This window comes from Calidris pugnax, unplaced genomic scaffold, assembly GCF_001431845.1.
Source record: "Calidris pugnax isolate Ruff unplaced genomic scaffold, ASM143184v1 scaffold42, whole genome shotgun sequence".
In the NCBI taxonomy this organism is placed as follows: Eukaryota; Metazoa; Chordata; class Aves; order Charadriiformes; family Scolopacidae; genus Calidris; species Calidris pugnax.
In genome coordinates, this window is record NW_015090920.1 from 13,545,372 (window position 1) to 13,564,511 (window position 19,140).

Genomic DNA, 19,140 nt, shown 5'->3' on the forward strand with positions numbered 1-19,140 from the left:
CATGTTACTTCAAGCCAGTCAGCAGCATCCAGATGCAGCCGTTTCTGCATGAAAGCCATCATTAGTGCTCTAAGAAACAACCAAAAAACATATGGTACAGTCTGAGTCCAAAAAAGCCACATTGCTTTGTTATGCGTGCGTGCAAGCAAGGACGCATTTGTTCATAACCTGTTAAGATGGCAAACTAGGTCAGTTGTTTCAGTTTACAAACAGCTTCTGCATTAAGGACCCAACTTTAAAATTACAAAACACAAAACTAACTTAAAACTCATGAACACTGAAGATAGGGATTGGATTTTCTCAGGTCTTCTTACACCATAAATTAGCATGATGGAACACAGTGTCAGAAAACTCAATCGTTCCAGTCCAAAAATTAATTCGTAGCTTTACTTCTGTATCATGTCTGGACTTTTCAGTGCATTTCAAAATCCAGCGTTCTGCTATTTCTGCAAAAATCTCTCAATTTCATAAGAACGCATTTTTTGGTATTGACCATCTGACTATACATGTTATTAATGTTCCCCAAGCCCCCACATTTTCTACATGACCTTTTTATAAAAAGGCAAGTGGCCTTTCCCACCTCATTTTGAATGTCCCATGGGAAGCAGTGTTCAGTTAGAGAATGCAATAACAGATTGTTTGCAAGAGCAAATCAATCTTTTTCTGTGCTCAAACAAAATTAAAATAAAATACACAAATAAACAACATAGGCATGGTAATTTCAGTCACTTTCCACAAGGGAATAAAATAACTATAGCATGTCAAGCAGTGCTTTCCCTTTAAAATCTGTAACTGCCATCAGTTAATTTGAAAACAAACTAAAAAACACCCTGCAAAACAAACAATCCCATTGCCTTGGTCATCAACCGCCTTTGTCAAAATCTACACTTTCAACAGTGTCTCAGCCCACATTCCTACATTTAGGATTATAAACCAAGAAAATTTTTACATTTGTTGTACACCCCCAGCAGAACTAAGGTCGAAATCATGTTGGGAAAGGATCAGACTGAACCCTTATGGCTAAAAGAAAGGAGATATATTCATGATGCCCTAACACTAGGCTGTTTCATCAAGACCATGACTGAAAACGAAGAGCTGAACTGAAGGACTCAGATTTGAGATGCAAGGCTGAGAAGCCACATATTGAACTCAGCGTTTGTCTAATTGAAAGACCAGTCAGAGGCTGGTCCTCAGGGTGCACAGAGACTCACTGTTAATCACATTAGCCCAAATTAGGCTCACGTTTCCTGCAGGTGGCCAGGCTACCAAAACTGCAGAAGCTGGGAAAAAAAACCAAAAAACAACACATAGAGCTAACAAAGAGATATTCCTGGGTTTCAGGGGAATCTGCTTCCCCATCAGTTACAGGGGGAAAAAAAGCCTAGGAGCCAGCCATTCATTTGCCTATTTTTTTTTTATTTTATTTTTCTTTTTAATGCCAGTGGATTACAGAAACTCCTTTTTGGGTTGTAAGAGATACAGCAGGAAGTTTCTCAGCTCCAACAAAAGCCAACTACACTATCTCCCTGAATAACTCATACTTTTACAGATCTAATACCTAGATATAATCAATATACAAAGCTATCAATTAAACACCATAAAGTTTCTCTATCCTAGGAGTATTATTCATCAAAACACAAGGGTAATCAAAGAGCCAAATGAACACCATGAACAATAAGAGCTCCAAACAACAGGACTTTTAAAATTATGAAAGTAAGACAACAGACAGTATCGTACATCTCTGCAAGTAGCTTCACAGATTCAGCAGAGCAATGCTGATTCACACTGGTCAAAGATAGAGCTCAATTCCTTATTTCTGTAACATTTTTTGTAACAGCCAGCTCAAGCCACTGAACTGTTATAATCCTAAAGGCTAAGCAAGGTAATTCTTTTAACTGTATTACAGACAGGCAATTTGAAAAAAAAAAAAAAAAAATGCAAAAAAAAGTGATTAGTGCTTCTTTCACAGAAGTCTTAAAGTTTCAGTACTTGCAATGCAGCATCCTCACTGGAACCAAATCGATGTTATTGCAAGAGAAACCACTATTTAAACAAAGACATTTGTTCTTCCTCTCCTCATGATGCTATCTTATCACAGTCCAAGTGTTTTATATCAGCACACTGAAATTATGTGTAATGAACAAGGATGTTCAAGATAAATTCTAAGAGTTACAAAGCAAATACTTCCTTTCTCTGTAAACAATATGACTGAACCCACTTCTTGAAGAAATCAAGCTATATTTATATTCACCCTCTTGAAATGCTACAGGCAGCCATAGAAGGATAAGTTTATAATAAATTGCTATATTTGGAAACCTTTGTTGCTAAGCATCTTCTAACATTCAGTACAGTTTATACCATTCATGTCCCTGCTACATAATTAACTTTTCATATGTTTTTCCAAAAAAAAGTGCAGTGCTTATCTTTGTTTTTAAATTAAAATCATTATATTTTTTTAGAGAATTAATAAAAGACTGTGTGGCCAATTAATTAAAGCAGAAGCAATAAGATCCTAGGGGCACATTATATGCCAGGATATGGCAGAGCCTATCTTCTAGACACTGCCTCTGCTTGAGATAAAACAATTCAGAAGGCAGCTGTTCACACTAAAGGGTAATCTACCAATAATTTAGGACACAGTAGACCTCTCCCAGTCTTAAGAATATGAATTTTGCAGCTGCACACATAACTGAGCCCTTCTCTTGTGAACAACTCTGTGCACATGAATCCCTCCGAGGGTACTCGAGGCCTCAGGAGTCTACTGCGAGCAGCCCCTTGCAAGCTGATATTCAAAGGATGTGGTCCGGTGCCCATCAAGGTTTGTCATGGACATTTGGATGTTTTCCATACTAGGCTGTTAAGCTATACAAAAGCACGCAGTTAATTGTGGAAATTGCAAACGTAGAGAACCACAGCAAATCCCAACTTCTCCAACGTAGTCCCTACAGGTGACTTCTAACCTTGAACAGAGATGAAGTACGCTAATTCTGAAAGCATTGCATCTAAGCTAGTGATACTTGCCATGTTAGAAATACAAGGTTTACTTTTAGTTTTGCTGAATGACCACAGGTAGTTGTAAAACAGACAAATAATACTTACTCAACATGTGAGGGGAGATACAAGCAGTCTGTGCAACAATTAAAGTTGAAATAGAGACACGCAGGGCTGATGCCTGTCTCCCTGTTGTCAACTCCTGCAACAACACTGTAAGCTTCATGATACCTGGTATTTTTCCTCTGAAGTCATAAAATTTTGTGGTTTCATTTTGTGAAAAGCTAGAACTCTATCTTTAGTAGAGGAACAGAAAATATTGGAAGAAAAATCCACTAATATTTTAAAAATTCAGCAGATCAAATAAAAACACCCTGAACTAATGATTATCTCTATCTATATATAAATATTTCACAGGTGTTTGGTCATAATCCCCTGTTTGGAAGAGTCCAGAGCACACTGCACAAATTCTTCGGGTTTCTTGTCCACCTTTCCTCTCCTTGCCCATTCCAGCGCACGCAACACCACAATTCTGTATGCACCATATATACAGGGGCCTAGAAACATTCAGTCCAAGCTGAACTATAAAGGCTCCTTAAACTTTTTAATGACTTCCATGAAAACGTATGGACCTGCTGAACAAAACAGAAAACTTGCCCATCTGACCCAGAAGTACCACTAAGCAATTCTCGCACCAGAGAACAAACAAGTTCTGCCAAGAGAACAGTTGGAATATGTTTAACTCTACAATAGCTACTTACTTTTCATTAACACACATTCTTCAGAATTATATAGAAGACAAACATCAAAGCTTTTATAATAGAGTATGTTAGGAAACCTAACTATAGATGCAAAAATGAAAAGTTTGCCTATCATAGACCTACAATCAGTACATTTACCATGTTACATTAATTACTACACCCTTGATTTATATAAGCAGCATATAAACAATATTATACATGTGTTAAAAAAAAAGAGCTGAAGTATAAAGATAAGGAAAGATTAGTCCTTTGGAAATGATCTAAACTTTGTATTAAGACTATAAACATATTTAGCTTGTAAACTTCCAGGCTTTCCAGCCACAAATGAAGTACCTAAACATGTATGTGGGGTAACCAGGACTCAAGAGCCTCACAAGGACCACTACTGCAATACCATTAGCAAGTGACAATAATTTTATACTAAAAACTGAATATGTATTTCCGAGTTCAGAACTCCTGCTTCTAAACTAGTTTCCATGTTTCACCTCTTCTTACACACACATTGTGTGCAAGTAGCACAAGTAGCCTTAAAATTTGTGAAAGAACTGTTTATTCAGATATTGCCTGAATATTATGCATTTTGGTTATTTAGAAACACACAACAGCAGTCTTAACTATATGTTTATATCATGTTTCATGTTGTAATACATACGAAATATTATGTTCAGTTTTGAGCCCTGCATTACCAAAAGGTTATTGACAAACTGGAGGGAGTTCAGAGAAAGTCAACATAATTTCTCAGAAGGCAGGAAGGACTTATTTATGAGGAAAGATTAAAAGAACTAAATATTTATAGTTTGGCTCAGTAATGAATGAGGAGGTAGGGGACATGAGAACAGCCTGGAGATATCTGAAGGGTGTAAACACTAAGGAAGGAGAGTGAACGTGTTATACAAGGATGTAAATAGAAATAATGGGATAAAACTAAACAAGGAAAACTTCAGCTGAATATCAGAGAGCATTCCTGGACAGCAAGCTCTCTTGGCCCAAGGCAGTTTCTTAAGTGAAGCAATAGAAGCCCATTGCTTGGAACAACAAACAAGACTAGACAAAACATTGGAAAATTTGCCATATGGAATAACCCCGCTCTGCTGAGGAGAAATATTACCTCATAAAAGCTAGTCTTTTCTAAGTTTAATTCCAGTGAAAGCCGTAATATTTTACAAGGTGTTGAAAAATTAATATAAAAAATAGATATCAAGAGCTTAACCAGAAAAAAAAAGAACCCAACTAAGAACGTTCCTTCACCACGAGCAACTTAAATTCAGTTTATGTAATACTTTGACCGAATCATGTTTCTGCAGCTCTTTGTAAAGGAAAAATACATGTGGCTTGCAAAGAGTTAACAGCGCTGGACTATATTCTCCCCAGCAGAGGTCACTCCAAGTTAACAAATGACAAGGAAATGTCACAGCATGGATTCAAACTTTAGGAAGGAAGGTCAATAGAAAGGAGACATCCTCCTTCCCTCATTCCCAGCACTCCCAGATAACAGCACGTTCTGCACTCAGTCGCAGGTAGATGCCAGAAGTTTTGGATCTACATAGAACGTAATGTTCAATTTGCACAACATTAAAAATTTGTTTTCTGAAAGGCCCTCACGAAGTGCATAAATGTTGCTATTTCCAGCTGGATTATGAAGTGTCCAGAATCAATGTGCACATGCACAAGTAAAGCCTAGGCTGGGTTATGTTTGGAACCGAAACCACAACACTCTTCGCTGAAAACGCAAGTAGCACAAGTAGCCTTAAAATTTGTGAAAGAACTGTTTATTCAGATATTGCCTGAATATTATGCATTTTGGTTATTTAGAAACACACAACAGCAGTCTTAACTATATGTTTATATCATGTTTCATGTTGTAATACATACGAAATATTATGTTCAGTTTTGAGCCCTGCATTACCAAAAGGTTATTGACAAACTGGAGGGAGTTCAGAGAAAGTCAACATAATTTCTCAGAAGGCAGGAAGGACTTATTTATGAGGAAAGATTAAAAGAACTAAATATTTATAGTTTGGCTCAGTAATGAATGAGGAGGTAGGGGACATGAGAACAGCCTGGAGATATCTGAAGGGTGTAAACACTAAGGAAGGAGAGTGAACGTGTTATACAAGGATGTAAATAGAAATAATGGGATAAAACTAAACAAGGAAAACTTCAGCTGAATATCAGAGAGCATTCCTGGACAGCAAGCTCTCTTGGCCCAAGGCAGTTTCTTAAGTGAAGCAATAGAAGCCCATTGCTTGGAACAACAAACAAGACTAGACAAAACATTGGAAAATTTGCCATATGGAATAACCCCGCTCTGCTGAGGAGAAATATTACCTCATAAAAGCTAGTCTTTTCTAAGTTTAATTCCAGTGAAAGCCGTAATATTTTACAAGGTGTTGAAAAATTAATATAAAAAATAGATATCAAGAGCTTAACCAGAAAAAAAAAGAACCCAACTAAGAACGTTCCTTCACCACGAGCAACTTAAATTCAGTTTATGTAATACTTTGACCGAATCATGTTTCTGCAGCTCTTTGTAAAGGAAAAATACATGTGGCTTGCAAAGAGTTAACAGCGCTGGACTATATTCTCCCCAGCAGAGGTCACTCCAAGTTAACAAATGACAAGGAAATGTCACAGCATGGATTCAAACTTTAGGAAGGAAGGTCAATAGAAAGGAGACATCCTCCTTCCCTCATTCCCAGCACTCCCAGATAACAGCACGTTCTGCACTCAGTCGCAGGTAGATGCCAGAAGTTTTGGATCTACATAGAACGTAATGTTCAATTTGCACAACATTAAAAATTTGTTTTCTGAAAGGCCCTCACGAAGTGCATAAATGTTGCTATTTCCAGCTGGATTATGAAGTGTCCAGAATCAATGTGCACATGCACAAGTAAAGCCTAGGCTGGGTTATGTTTGGAACCGAAACCACAACACTCTTCGCTGAAAACTTTAGATTACATTAGTGAAGTATTTACTATGTGAGGACTGACTGTGACACAGGCAGACTGACAGGCTTCCAAAAACACAGAGGAAGGAAAAGAACAAGGGAGTTTATCTTTGTTGTTGTTGTTTATATATATTTGTTTTGAAAAGAATGTTTGCTAACTTAAAACAGAGCTTAAAACACAAAGCCAACAGAAGAGTCCTGTAAAAAGAACAGTCTGTGTCTGTTCACATTTTTTAATTCTTGATCCATACAAAAGTCCACAAATTCATATTTGAGAACTAGCCCTTAAAAATTCTGGAAACTGACAAGTAAAAATCTTGCTGCTCCAGGTGCTATCACCCCTAATAAAACCTCCATCATCTTCATAGTTAATTCTGATGCAAGAATTAACCGTGCACCGTGCCACTGCCAGAGGAAGCTGTCCCAGAGCCAAAGGAAATAAAAGTAACCAGTACATACAGCAAACATGTATTTGCCAACTACAAGGGAGCAAATACACGTAAGCAGAGCTGAAGAGTCATATTTTGACTAGACTGGTTTAAAAGGCTGCTCACGGGTAGGTTTAAGGTCCAACACTTAAAACCACGCAGACGCATTCTAGCAAAATGTAATTGATAGAGCATACTTTTAATATTTCATCCAATGAAAACAGAAGTGAACTCGTGTTTAAGTATTCCCTGGAACATGCTGAACCCTGGCTGCACGATGAGTGGATAATTCTCCAGGGCTATGCCTGTACCGGAGGCCAAGGGACATTTTCCAGCCCCCAGCTCGGGGCTCTCCAGCTCTCCCAGCTCCACTGCACGACCCGCCCCAGGTGCATACAGCCCCTTAGCCCCACCACAAGCCCCTCATCTGCACGCAAATGAAATACAGGCACAAAATAAGGAAGGGAGCCACAGTAAACACCACTCAGGCCCACAGTCTCAGCATCCTGGGAACCAGGATTTCCAGGACAAGTTGTCCGGCCTGAGCGATTTGGGATTTTTGTATGGAAGGGGTAGGCTCTAGAGTAGAAAAATTCTTAAGGATATGTCAGTTGACTCACTAAACCCTTACTGAGAGACAGCTAACTATCTAATATGCTAGAAATGGCACAGGGGATTCCCCACTGTTATTAATCTTAGCATTCAATTTTAAAATCTATTAATACTCAAAAGAGTTCTGCCCTGGAGCAGACTGGTGTTCCTCATATTCCATGCTTGGCTATGTTTCATTTGACACAAACATTAATTAAATCGCATTGTTTTAAAAGCTATCAGTACAGACTGTGGATTTTTTTTTTTTTAAGCAAATAAAGAGACTAACAATAAAGTAAGATCCTAAATAAGATACACAAAGTCTTACCTGCTTCCTTGCACAAGGCTGCTAAGTCTGCACCCACGTAACCATGTGCACTATCAGCCAGTTGTGCCAACTCGGCTGCTGTGAGCGAATGAGGAACCTTCTTGAGAAGCTTTTGGAGTATGTCCAGGCGGTCTAGGGCATTAGGAATTCCAATTTCTATCTCTTTATCAAAACGCCCAGGTCTGCGCAGCGCTGCATCCAATGCATGAGGACGATTAGTGGCCCCAAGTACCAAGAGCTGCCCTTCACTGCCCTCCTGAAGGCATCAAATAATGCAAAATATTAATTTTAAAATACAGTCAAATGTCATGCAGCTTATAAACATATTTCTTCCTTACTTTTCCCATCTATTACAAACACTAAAATCCGGATACTAGCTCTAAGAGAACAAAGCAAGCTTCTCAGAATATATAACTCACAGGTGACCCATCCAACCTACCGCAGTTTAGTGTTACTACAGGCTGCACGCACATACAGGTAATACAAAAGAAACTTTACCCCAAGATGCCCTCATCCCTGTGTCCCCCATTTTAATCCCCAAGAAGCACCAAGGGAAAAAAAAAAAGGTGTTGAAGTTAAAAGGCAACATTGGCACAAGAACAAAAAGTTATCAGCAGACCATTAATAAACAAGGTGGGGAAACAAATCGTTTAAGATATCAACCCAGCAGAGACAGGAGGTTATAAAGCTTCCTGTAAGTTCAGCAGGAAAGGCAAGGTCAAAAACCCTAATCAATTTCCTCAACCTCTGCCTTTACACTTTCAGAGTAAGGCAAAATCAGCTAGGAGGTCTCTTGCAGTGCCATTTGATTTTTGGGAACAAAGCACTTTCTTCTGTGCCATCAGAAAATACTTTCTGTCTTTGAACAACTCCAGACTGGAAAACTAAAACTATTGTGCAGGAAAATAATGAGAAACTTGCAGATTACATAAACAGCAGAAACGAATTTTCCTACCATGGACAGACTTCTTTCATATTTCCCACTAATAATTATAAATTAATAGATGAGAGATGGGCAAACTTTATGGACTTAATCATTAATGTACTCAGGTCAATTAAATTTACTCTTTCTTCAGTAGGCCTTTGTTTATGTGCTAAATATTACTATGGCAATCTCGAAATCGGTGTTGTTGCCTTTAATAATGCAGCCTACATATCAGCAGAAGTATTTTGATTACTTTGATTTCAGAGAAATTAAAAATACCTGTCTTAGTTCAATGGTGGGCTATCATTAAAATTTCAATTTTATCTCCAAAACTACAAGAGTGGGAGAACGCAAAGGAAAGACAGTGAATGGAAGAAAACTTACTTTCTTTTAATCTCACAGTTATCAGGAAACATTCCCCGCCTACGTCTTCTGTTTAGTATCCACTAAGCACTGGATTACTATATAAAGTCTCACCTCAGCCTATCTTCTTTTCCTCCAAATGACACATCTAAAACTGGCTGCATTATAGATGAAAAAAATTTCTTTTTTTTACCTAGTCCCCGTGCACATTGATTGTCTCAATACAGTCTACTCACTGAGCCAATGCCATCCATTAATGTCAGCAATGAAGCAACAACTCTCTTTTCAACTTCATTCTGAGCCCCTTCTCTCTTTGGACAGAGTGCATCCAGCTCATCTATAAATATAATGGAGGGACAACTGGAAAAAAAAAATGAAAAAAAAATGTTAAGGTGCTCAGAAAGATTTAAAACACCAAGGCAGAGAAGTGCAAAGTGTTTTATGGAAAACATCCAGTTCCTACAAAAATTAACAAGCATCCCCCTCCTTTAGGCAACTGAAAGTTTCAACCTTGAATATGGTGTTACTCAAAGAGGTACCTAAAATGACTAATACGTTAGACAACTAATATCTTTAAGATGACCTACCAATCTACTTTTCTATGGCTCTCTCCCAGAGACTCAACACTGAATATACTGATTTCATGAGTAAAAAGACAGCTTTTTCTTTGCTGCTTCTACAAATACAGGATGTGAAAGTCTTTTGCTAACGTATCATCTGGAAGTCTAAAGTCTAAAGTCTAAAGACTGCCTTAACCAGGTCTAATAAATTTGGGCAGAATGCCACCCTAATCCAGAGGCACGCAATATCCAGTATCAACACTAGCTCATTTAGAGCTGGCTTCCATGTCTCAGCACAGGACTACACTGGTCTCCAAAGATAAAACTAGACAGAAAAATTTGGACCCACGTGAAACTCCAGCTCACGCTTCCATCTGTTGAAATAAGCGCACAATACACTAACGATACAGACTGAGTGATTTGGCACCATCTGTAACAGCCTTTTAAAAAGGGTAGTGTCCAAAAGCATTTAATAGGCATACTAGAATTTCACTGCTTTCCTTCTAGCTAAGCTCTATATAAACAAATTTATTTCCTTTTAAAAACCACTGCAGGAAAAAATTACAATTCAAAGATTCTTGCAAATGTTTTTCTTTTAAGAACATTAACATTGGAATCAATACCGCAAATAAGTGAGAGCGAATAAAATTATCCAAAAGAACATACCGCAGAGAAGCTTCAGCAAATATCTGACGCAATCTTGATTCAGACTCCCCATAAAACCTATAATAATTAAAATATTTTAATATAAAACATTTTTTGGTTTTTTCCAGGCAACTTGGAAAATTACTGCTCATGTGTTCCAAAAAGTCATAGCACACCCTTTCAAAGTATATGCAAATCTACAATAATCTTTATTTCCACAAGGACAAGAAATTAAGGTAAAATGGGACACGGGGAATAATGTAACCATCTTGTAACTAGAAAAAAAAATTAAAGGGAAAAGCTTCTCTCTTCTGTGTTAGAAACAATTTTATCTACATTTTTAAAGAACAAAAAAAATTAATCAGTTCCCTGGAACTAATTTGTGCCACGTCATCTTAATTTCAAATACACTTTAACAAGTCACTTTTCTTGTTGCAGAACTAAAAAACACACAATTGCAGATGCAGTTTTAGCCCCCTCTTTAATTTAGTCCATGCCTTACACAAATTTCGTGGCCAAATCGCATAAACTTCTTATTACAAGAAGAAACATAAGCCCTACTTGAGAGAACCCCTTCCCGTTTGGTTTTGACTCACTTGGGCAGATAGCCCATAACAAATTCTACATCTATCCACAACGGAGAGGTGCCAGGACAGATTTTGAGTTAATATATTTATAGAATTAATGAAAATAAATTGGGTGGACTTACTTGCTTATTATTTCAGGACCGTTAATAACGGTAACGTGAGCACCAACCTCATTTGCAATGGCTTTGGCAATCATAGTCTTCCCGGTACCTGGAGGGCCATATAATAGCACTCCTCTAGGAGGAGGGATTCCTTTAAACAAGCACAAGCACACAAACAGAGACAAAAGTTATTTGTGATAAATGCCAGAGTGAACAACCTGCACTTGCACATTTCACTGTCCCAGTTACTACTGATTACAACTTGACCTCAGCATTAACTTCTTTAACAGACACATTATTTTTATAAAATTGTAGGCTTTCAGTGGGAAGAGCACTCTTATATGGGACATACATCCACATTTTTTACTTTTTACGTTCAAAAGATTCTGCTTAAAAAGCAACTATTTAAAGAGTCATATTTTTCAGTAGTTCAATATTGTCATTCTCCTTATGCCTTGTCGTGTTTTTTGAGTTTTTTTTCAAAAAAATTACGGGACTGAGTACCTAACATCCATGAATGTACTTTATTAAGTTATTCATGATTACAGTTTTCCAACATCTAAAAACCACTTCTCTTCAACACTCCAAAAAATTTCAGGAACACCATAAGGCATGATTCAAGAATACTTAGAAAAAAATTAAAAATACACATCAAAAGGATGAATTTGCCTCTTTAATGGCCAATGTTAAGAGCCAAAACAGATAGAAACATTCAGGCACAGAACATATGGGACACTAGAACAACAAGGTACTACTGTGTACAGTTAAAAGTGGACAGAAACTACAGGTAACTGCATTATGATCCCAGGTAAAGAAGAAAAAAAATAAATTAAATGGGCACAAACTCAAAACCAGAAGATGAAAAATTTAGGATTCAAAAAGAAGAGACAAATGTTTGACAAAGGACTGACCCTGGCACAAAAGACATTGCTGAAACACGACCAAAGAAGAAACATCAGTTGGGTACTGCAATACCAGACAGGGAATGATGCTTGAAGGGCAAGTCACATCCCAGCAGTGTCAGAGAACTATACAGCTCGGGTAGACAGAAAACCCAAATCTTAAGAACTAATATACTCAAAAAGACAAGAATTATCTGCTAACTGACATAGGATAGAAATAGTGTCTTTACAGACAGGTTATTTCATGACAGTCCATTAAAGCATGTGCTGCTCCCTCATGTGGTGTTTCTGGTACTGGCAAGAAACAGAGCTGCTGAACCAAAGGTCTGACTTCGGCTGACAGCCTTGGAACTCACGAGTAGACGAGGACTCCCAAGGTTTGGATGGTTAATAAAAGTTTGCAACTGGTGCAACTATCGTCTCATGTAATTAGTACATTATCTGATCAAGCACTTTTGGAACTAAGTATGAAAAATGCTGATGCTGAAGCAAACTTTCTGCCAACATAAAGCCATGAGGTGATGCTGAGGTTGGAGGTCAGCAAATTGAGCTGGACCACACGTAGATGAAGATGCCTCACACCATCCCACTGACACCTGCCCATCCCACCCAAGCAACACACACCACACTGTGTTTTATGGAAATTGACCAAGTGATCACTGAAATCGCCTCCAAAGCATTTATGTGGGAAGAGGTAAGGCAGAGAAATAAAAAGCCTCAAAAACCTATAAATATGTCTTTAATATCACATAAGAGCCCCATCTCATAGCAATGCACACCTAGAGAAGTACAATGAGCAGAAATGCCTGCTTTATCTACACATATCCATTTGTAATAAATGCACAGTACAGAGTTTTACCTTTGTCACAAAAATCCTCAAAGTTCATATTTATGTTAGATACAAACGTACATATGGCAACAGTAATTGTGTTAGTTTTTCCACCCTGGAATTCCATACTAAAAACACTGAGCATTTTGAGTAAACAGGTTCAAACACTTCCTTAAAATTTTGCAGGAGCCCTATACCTATTTTTTCACACAAGCTAATCATAACATCTTCATTGTATTCATACAGTATAATTATAAAGCAGTTTTACATTGTTTGGATACACAAGTATACCAGATCAGATTTTATATACATAAAATTCAGTGCATATTCCTGGAATAACTTGTCAGGTTTTTTTTAAAAAAGACACATTAAAGAAAAAAAACTAGTATCAAATGAAGAAAGGCAACTCTTAGGCATCATACCGTAACTCTTGAACAGTTCAGGTTGCTTCAAGGGCAGTTCAACTGTTTCTCTGATAGTTCTGAGCTGGCTGCTTAAACCTCCTATCATATCATAGGTGACTCGGGATTCACTATCACCGTCTTCTGCTACATTGGTCCTTGTTTCAATAAAATTGATCCTAGTTCTTGAGGAAATGAAATAAAAAGCGTCGGTATTGCTTATTGCTCCACTTTGGCCAGTTAGTGGGTGTCCCTCACTGCCTCCTTTCCCAGCCAACTCCAAATCATCGGTGAGGTCTGCACTATCTCCCTTGTTGCAGGTTTTATCTCCCTGACCAGAGTCTTGACCACTGGCTACCACAGCCAAACTGGGTGTGACTGGTGAACCTAGATCCATCGGTTTGCTTGGTGTGCTCATAGGTGCAAACCCTGGACTATCGTCAATGTCCATCTTGCCAAGCTGTAAGGACAAATCTAATGTACTCATCTCCAAATCGGATCTTTCAAGGTCTGGCTCATGCGTATCACTGGAAATGGCAGTGCCCTGGGCAGTCAGCTCTGCACCATCAGTTCCTTTCACTTTCATCACCACGATGTTGCAAAGTTTGCCATAGAAAGTGAAAGCCAAGAGGTTTCCTGGTAGAACTATTTTCCCATCTACAAGAAGATCAAAAAAGACAAAACAAAAGACAAAGATTAAGAAGTTTCAATCTACTTTGGCAGCAATAATATTCAGACATTCTTGTATCAGAATAATTCTGTATCAGGAAGCTTAAATCCTGATTTTAACCTGTTATAAATCAACATATCAAAAGGTAGGTAGGTAACTTCAAGTGATTTAAATGATTATTTTGTACACACTGGATAAACATTCATCAGTATCATAAGTAATCTCTCATAGTAAATCTCTCACATCATTAATTTGAGCATTTTAAATTTCAGACAGCATAAAAAGGGAGATTATGAAATTAGTATTGCAAGAAGCAAAAATTTTGTATTTTCTGTGTGCCATACAGGTTCACAGTATTTCATGTTATCCCACCTTCTTTGAGAATCTTGGCCTAAAAAAGTAAGGTTTTAGCCTTTGTGTTGACAGAGAAAGATTTGGAAATGTGATCTGAACGCACCCTACAGGCACAAAAAAACCAAAGGCAAAAATGTAAACAAGACTTATTATTTGTAGCCAAACTCATGAATTTGGAGTGCAGTTCATGTTTCCTGCTTCTTAGCGTAGCAATACTGTTATTAATTCCTAAACAGAAGATACCCTTTGAGTAGAACAACTTATAGTGAATGCTTTGAGCAGCACTACCTTGAATAACTTACCTTGCTTTTTTTGCCTTACTTATACACATCTACCACCCAATGAAGTGCAGTTTTACTTATTTACCACCAACTTAAAAAAAAAGATTCAGAGTATAGGATTTCATGTTAATACTGATGTCTTTTCTTGTTTTTAACGCACAGTATTGCACTCTCTTCTTTACAGTGCAAGTAAACACTGAAGTACATCACAGTATCAGCCAGAAGGCCAGCAATGACTGCTGAACAACTGTAACTTGACCCAGCAATATGTATAATTGACAGAAGGAATGGAATCACAATTAACACAAATCACATATTTACAGCATGGCAAAATTATTTAGCCCAAAGAAGCAAGTCCCTAAAAAAAGCACGAGCAGAATAACGGCCTCTATTTTGCTACAAACCCTTGATTAAGAACATAAGAGGTAACTTTTTGCTTTTCTATCCAGAACTTGATGATTTACTACAGTCAAAGAGAGCAACAAAACTTATACCTAGGTTTCTCAGTAGACAGACAGACATTTCCTCGGCATTAATGATGGCATCTTTGTCCCTGTGGCAAGAAGAAAAAAAATATCTATTTTTCCAAGCAGTAGTTACTTCAAGTGTTCACACCACTAAAGCACCAAGATGATGAATACCACCTATTTTACAGTAGATGATTTAACCCCATGACAGAAAAGATGGATAAGCATTTTACAGTCTTAACTGTAGGATGATACTATCTTAACTCTGAAGATATTAGACACATAGCAACAAAATAACTTAGTTTGGGGTTAGTTTTTCCATACAAAATGCTGTAATAAGCAATACCATATGTTATATTTATAATTTCTTAAGATTACAAATACACCGAACTGCAACGTATAAGGCTATGGTGATTCAATCATTTTTCAGTGATGGTTATCCATAGAATCTTTTTCTGTATTTCATTTGCAGCTTTATCTTTTATTAAAGCCCATAAAAGCGTGTTTGGTTTTTTTTTTTAAATCTTTAGGATTTATCCCCTTCATCCAATCTATACAAGTCTCACACATTAGACTTTCTGTTTTCACAAAAAAATAAAGGTTTCACTACAATCATTTTGCAGACAAATATCCACAACCTTTGTAAGCACTTGGACCTGTATGATGAAAAGCATCACACCAAGAGCTGAACTGCAGCAGCACCAAAGACATTTAAAGCAGACACAGCTGCTGCAAATGAAGGTATGATCAACGGGGGGAGCTCTAAACCTAGAAATAAAAACCTGCTTCTCAATCCTACTGATCAAGAAAGAAACTCGAGGGAAAGAGGGACATTATACTGATTTAGGGGAGAGCCCTCAAAATATCATAGTTGCTCCTGACAAATAAACACATACTCAATTTTGTTGTTGGGGTCTGAGGTTGGGGATTGATTTTTTCACTGGAAGAAAAAACTTAATGATGCATGCAAGCAACTCTCCAGAGCTAGTAATTTGCAGAGAATGAACTACACCTGCAAAGCATGGAGAAACCTGGGCAATGCTCAAATAATGGGATTTCCGTTTATTCTTTTAATAATTTATATTGTTACATGATAGCATGGCACTATGGTTTGTAGTAAAATAAGAGGCTTAAAACAGACCAATTAGAGTTTTCATGTTTTCTCTCCTAGAATACTTCTAGAAAAACAGTCATTTATATGACTTTTAATCTGGTGGTACATACGTATAACAATCATCAGAGCCTGACTCTTGACTGCCTGAGAGGGAAAACTCTGGCTGTGGAACAGTTTCCAGAAAAATTACAGTAATCACAAATATTTCAGAAGTTACATGCAATTCCTCTGACCTCATCCTTAGCCTACATTTCAGTAACAGTCACAGCTTTAAAGAAAGAATGCATTGGATATTAACATAGAGAAATATAAATAGATTAATTACTTAATTTAATGTGAGGTTGTTTTTTTTTAATGAAATTAGTGTTTTCAACCACCTCTATAACCAAACAATATGTAATAATAATAAAACTTCCTATAGGATTGAAGTAGCCATAACAAAAAGCCATATAGATTTTTTCATTTTCTGGTGAGAAGAAAGGCATGGAGGGCAAAGCAAGCTGACCCAGGTGCAGAACCTTGCACTTGCTCTTGTTGAACCGCATGAAGTTCACCTGGGCCCACCTCTCCAGCCTTTCCAGGTCGTTCTGGATGACATTCCATCCCTCTGGTGTATCGACCAACACCACACAGCTTGGTGTCATCTGCAACAGGTTAGGCTTTTAATTAAAGGCTGACGGTGCCTTTAATTCCTCTGTTTTTATCATTGATAAAAATGTTAAATGGTATCGGTCCCAGCACAACACCTCATAGCGCATCACTACATTATAACAAGTTCCATACCTTAATTTTACATCGACTTCCTCTGCCTGGATGACTGCACCAGTCACAGGCTGCACAGTTACCGAATCACCTGGATTTACTTTCAGGTTCTTCTGTGTGGTTTCACTCAGCCCAACTTTCCCGCCTGGAAAGCCTGTGGTGGGCCAAGCAGTACAGACCTAGGAAGAGTTTCAGAGCAAACAATTTTAAATTGAGATTTTTTTTTCCCCTCCATTTCCAGACGTCCAGTTAAAGTAAGCAATATCCTACTATAAAAAACATGGGCTGAGAGGGAAGAAGGATTACGTTAAAACCTAGTGCCATAGAGTAAGATACAAGTAGCAATGAGCTCTTAAGGTATGATCCAAGACACTTTTCAAGGAAAAGGTTATATTTTTCCTACAAAGGAGATTAAAAAATTCCACCAGGACTCTACACATCATGCACAAAAGCACACACTGTGCTGACTAGGAAACTGATCAGTAACAGAACAGTACAGATCAATGAAGAAAGAAGAGTAAGGGGCTATACTCTTTGTTTGCAAACAAAAGAAGTGTGTGTGCATATATAATATACGATGTACAATACATACAGTCACACACATGACATAAATGTCTTGAAAAAAAAGCAACAGCATGGATTTTTTTTCAGTACTCAGAATAAAGATGTAACTGCAGTGTAGAAAACATGGAAAAGCACATCCCTTAACCTTCTTGATCCATGCTCCATTATGGTCCCTATTGAATACAACAGGAACACACTGAAAGCATAAGAAAAGCACTTGCAGGAAGAAGAAGGAGTCTCACCTCCTGTCGCCCCTCAGCAGAGGTAAGCAAGACCGGACGACCTATGCAGACGTTTGCAGACTTCATGCTGCTCAGTGACAGCTGGGCGAGGGCTTTTCGCAACATTTTTGGAACTTTGTCATCTTCTAGCATTTGCAGGAGAGGAAAAAAAAAAAAAAGCATCATTTTTTCCCTACCTATTGGCTGAATTCAGCATTTCTCGCGCTCTCCAATCTAGCAAAACCCTTCCAGTCCTTCGTAAGAGGCAGCGACAGCCATGAGGGAAGCACAGGGACCCTCACAGAACTGTCTCTGTTGGAAGGCACCTTTCACATTATTGAGTCCAACCATCAACGTAACACTGAAAAAAACACCACTAAGTTGTGTTCCTCAGCACCACATCTATGCATCTTTTAAATACCTTCAAGGATGGTGACTCCACCACTTCTCTGGGCAGCCTGTTCCAACACTAGACAACCCCTTCGGTGAAGAAATTTTTCCTAGTATTGAATCTAAGCCTTCACTGGCATAACTTGAGGCCTTTTCCTCTTATCCTATCGCCTGTGACTTGGGAGAAGAGACCGACCCCCCTGTCTCTACACCCTCCTTTCAGGTAGCTGTAAAGAGCAATAAGGTCTCCCCTCAGCCTCCATTTCTCCAGGCTGAACGACCCCAGCTCCCTCAGCCTCTCCTCATAAGACTTGTTCCCCAGACCCCTCACCAGTTCTTTTGTCCCACTCTGGACACGCTCTAGCCCCTCAGTGTCCTTCTGCTGGGCGGGGGGGACTGTAAAGCGCCGCGGGTGTTTCTGACCGGCCCAAAAACCACCCGCGGTTACAACGCTGCTGCTTGCTGCATTTCCCACCCGGTTTTAGCCGTTCTGTGGAGGCCATCACTTTTCCACACCGTAATAAAGCAGGAATTTCACGGTGTCTCAGCCTTGCCTGAGAGGCCTCCCCCCGCCACCCCGGGTCCCGTCTCCGTGAGGGGACGGGGCAGCCCCTGGGTCCCGCCCGCGTGAGACCGCCTCAGCAGGGACTCATTTCCCAACGAGCCGCCCTCAGCCCGTCCCCGCCGCCCGCACCCCCGTACCGGCCTCCACGGCGTCGGCGACGCCCAGCGCCAGCGGCCCGCCCTGGGCAGCGCCAGGGGAAGGGACGGCCCCCGGGGAACAGCCACCGCCGCCGCCCGGGACCGGCCGCCCCTTGCTCTTCCTTCTGGATGAGGCGGACATGCTGCCCCGCCGGCGGCCGCCGAGCGGTTCCGGGAGCAAAGGGCGGCACCGCCCAGGGGGCGGGCGCTTCCCGCCGCTCTACCCGGCCATGGTGAGGCTGTGGCGGGGGCGGGG

The 19,140-nt window shown here is 39.1% G+C and overlaps 1 protein-coding gene across 2 annotated transcripts in view; it reads right to left on the reverse strand.

Annotated features, from left to right (window-relative positions):
• Positions 1-19,046, reverse strand: part of SPATA5 (spermatogenesis associated 5) — a 205,890-nt gene extending 186,844 nt beyond the window's left edge. The window contains exons 1-9 of one of the 2 annotated variants that reach the window (XM_014949867.1): positions 18,885-19,046; positions 17,814-17,935; positions 17,029-17,186; positions 15,159-15,217; positions 13,381-14,016; positions 11,249-11,378; positions 10,561-10,617; positions 9,571-9,694; positions 8,047-8,302 (exon numbers count right to left, since the gene is read on the reverse strand). In XM_014949867.1, the coding sequence (XP_014805353.1) occupies positions 8,047-8,302; positions 9,571-9,694; positions 10,561-10,617; positions 11,249-11,378; positions 13,381-14,016; positions 15,159-15,217; positions 17,029-17,186; positions 17,814-17,935; positions 18,885-19,026 (1,684 nt within the window). In that variant the 5' untranslated portion in view covers positions 19,027-19,046. Of the gene's footprint in view, positions 1-8,046; positions 8,303-9,570; positions 9,695-10,560; positions 10,618-11,248; positions 11,379-13,380; positions 14,017-15,158; positions 15,218-17,028; positions 17,187-17,813; positions 17,939-18,884 lie in introns of both variants that reach the window. The other variant, XM_014949866.1, reaches the window with a different exon arrangement.
• Positions 19,047-19,140: the final 94 nt, after the last annotated feature.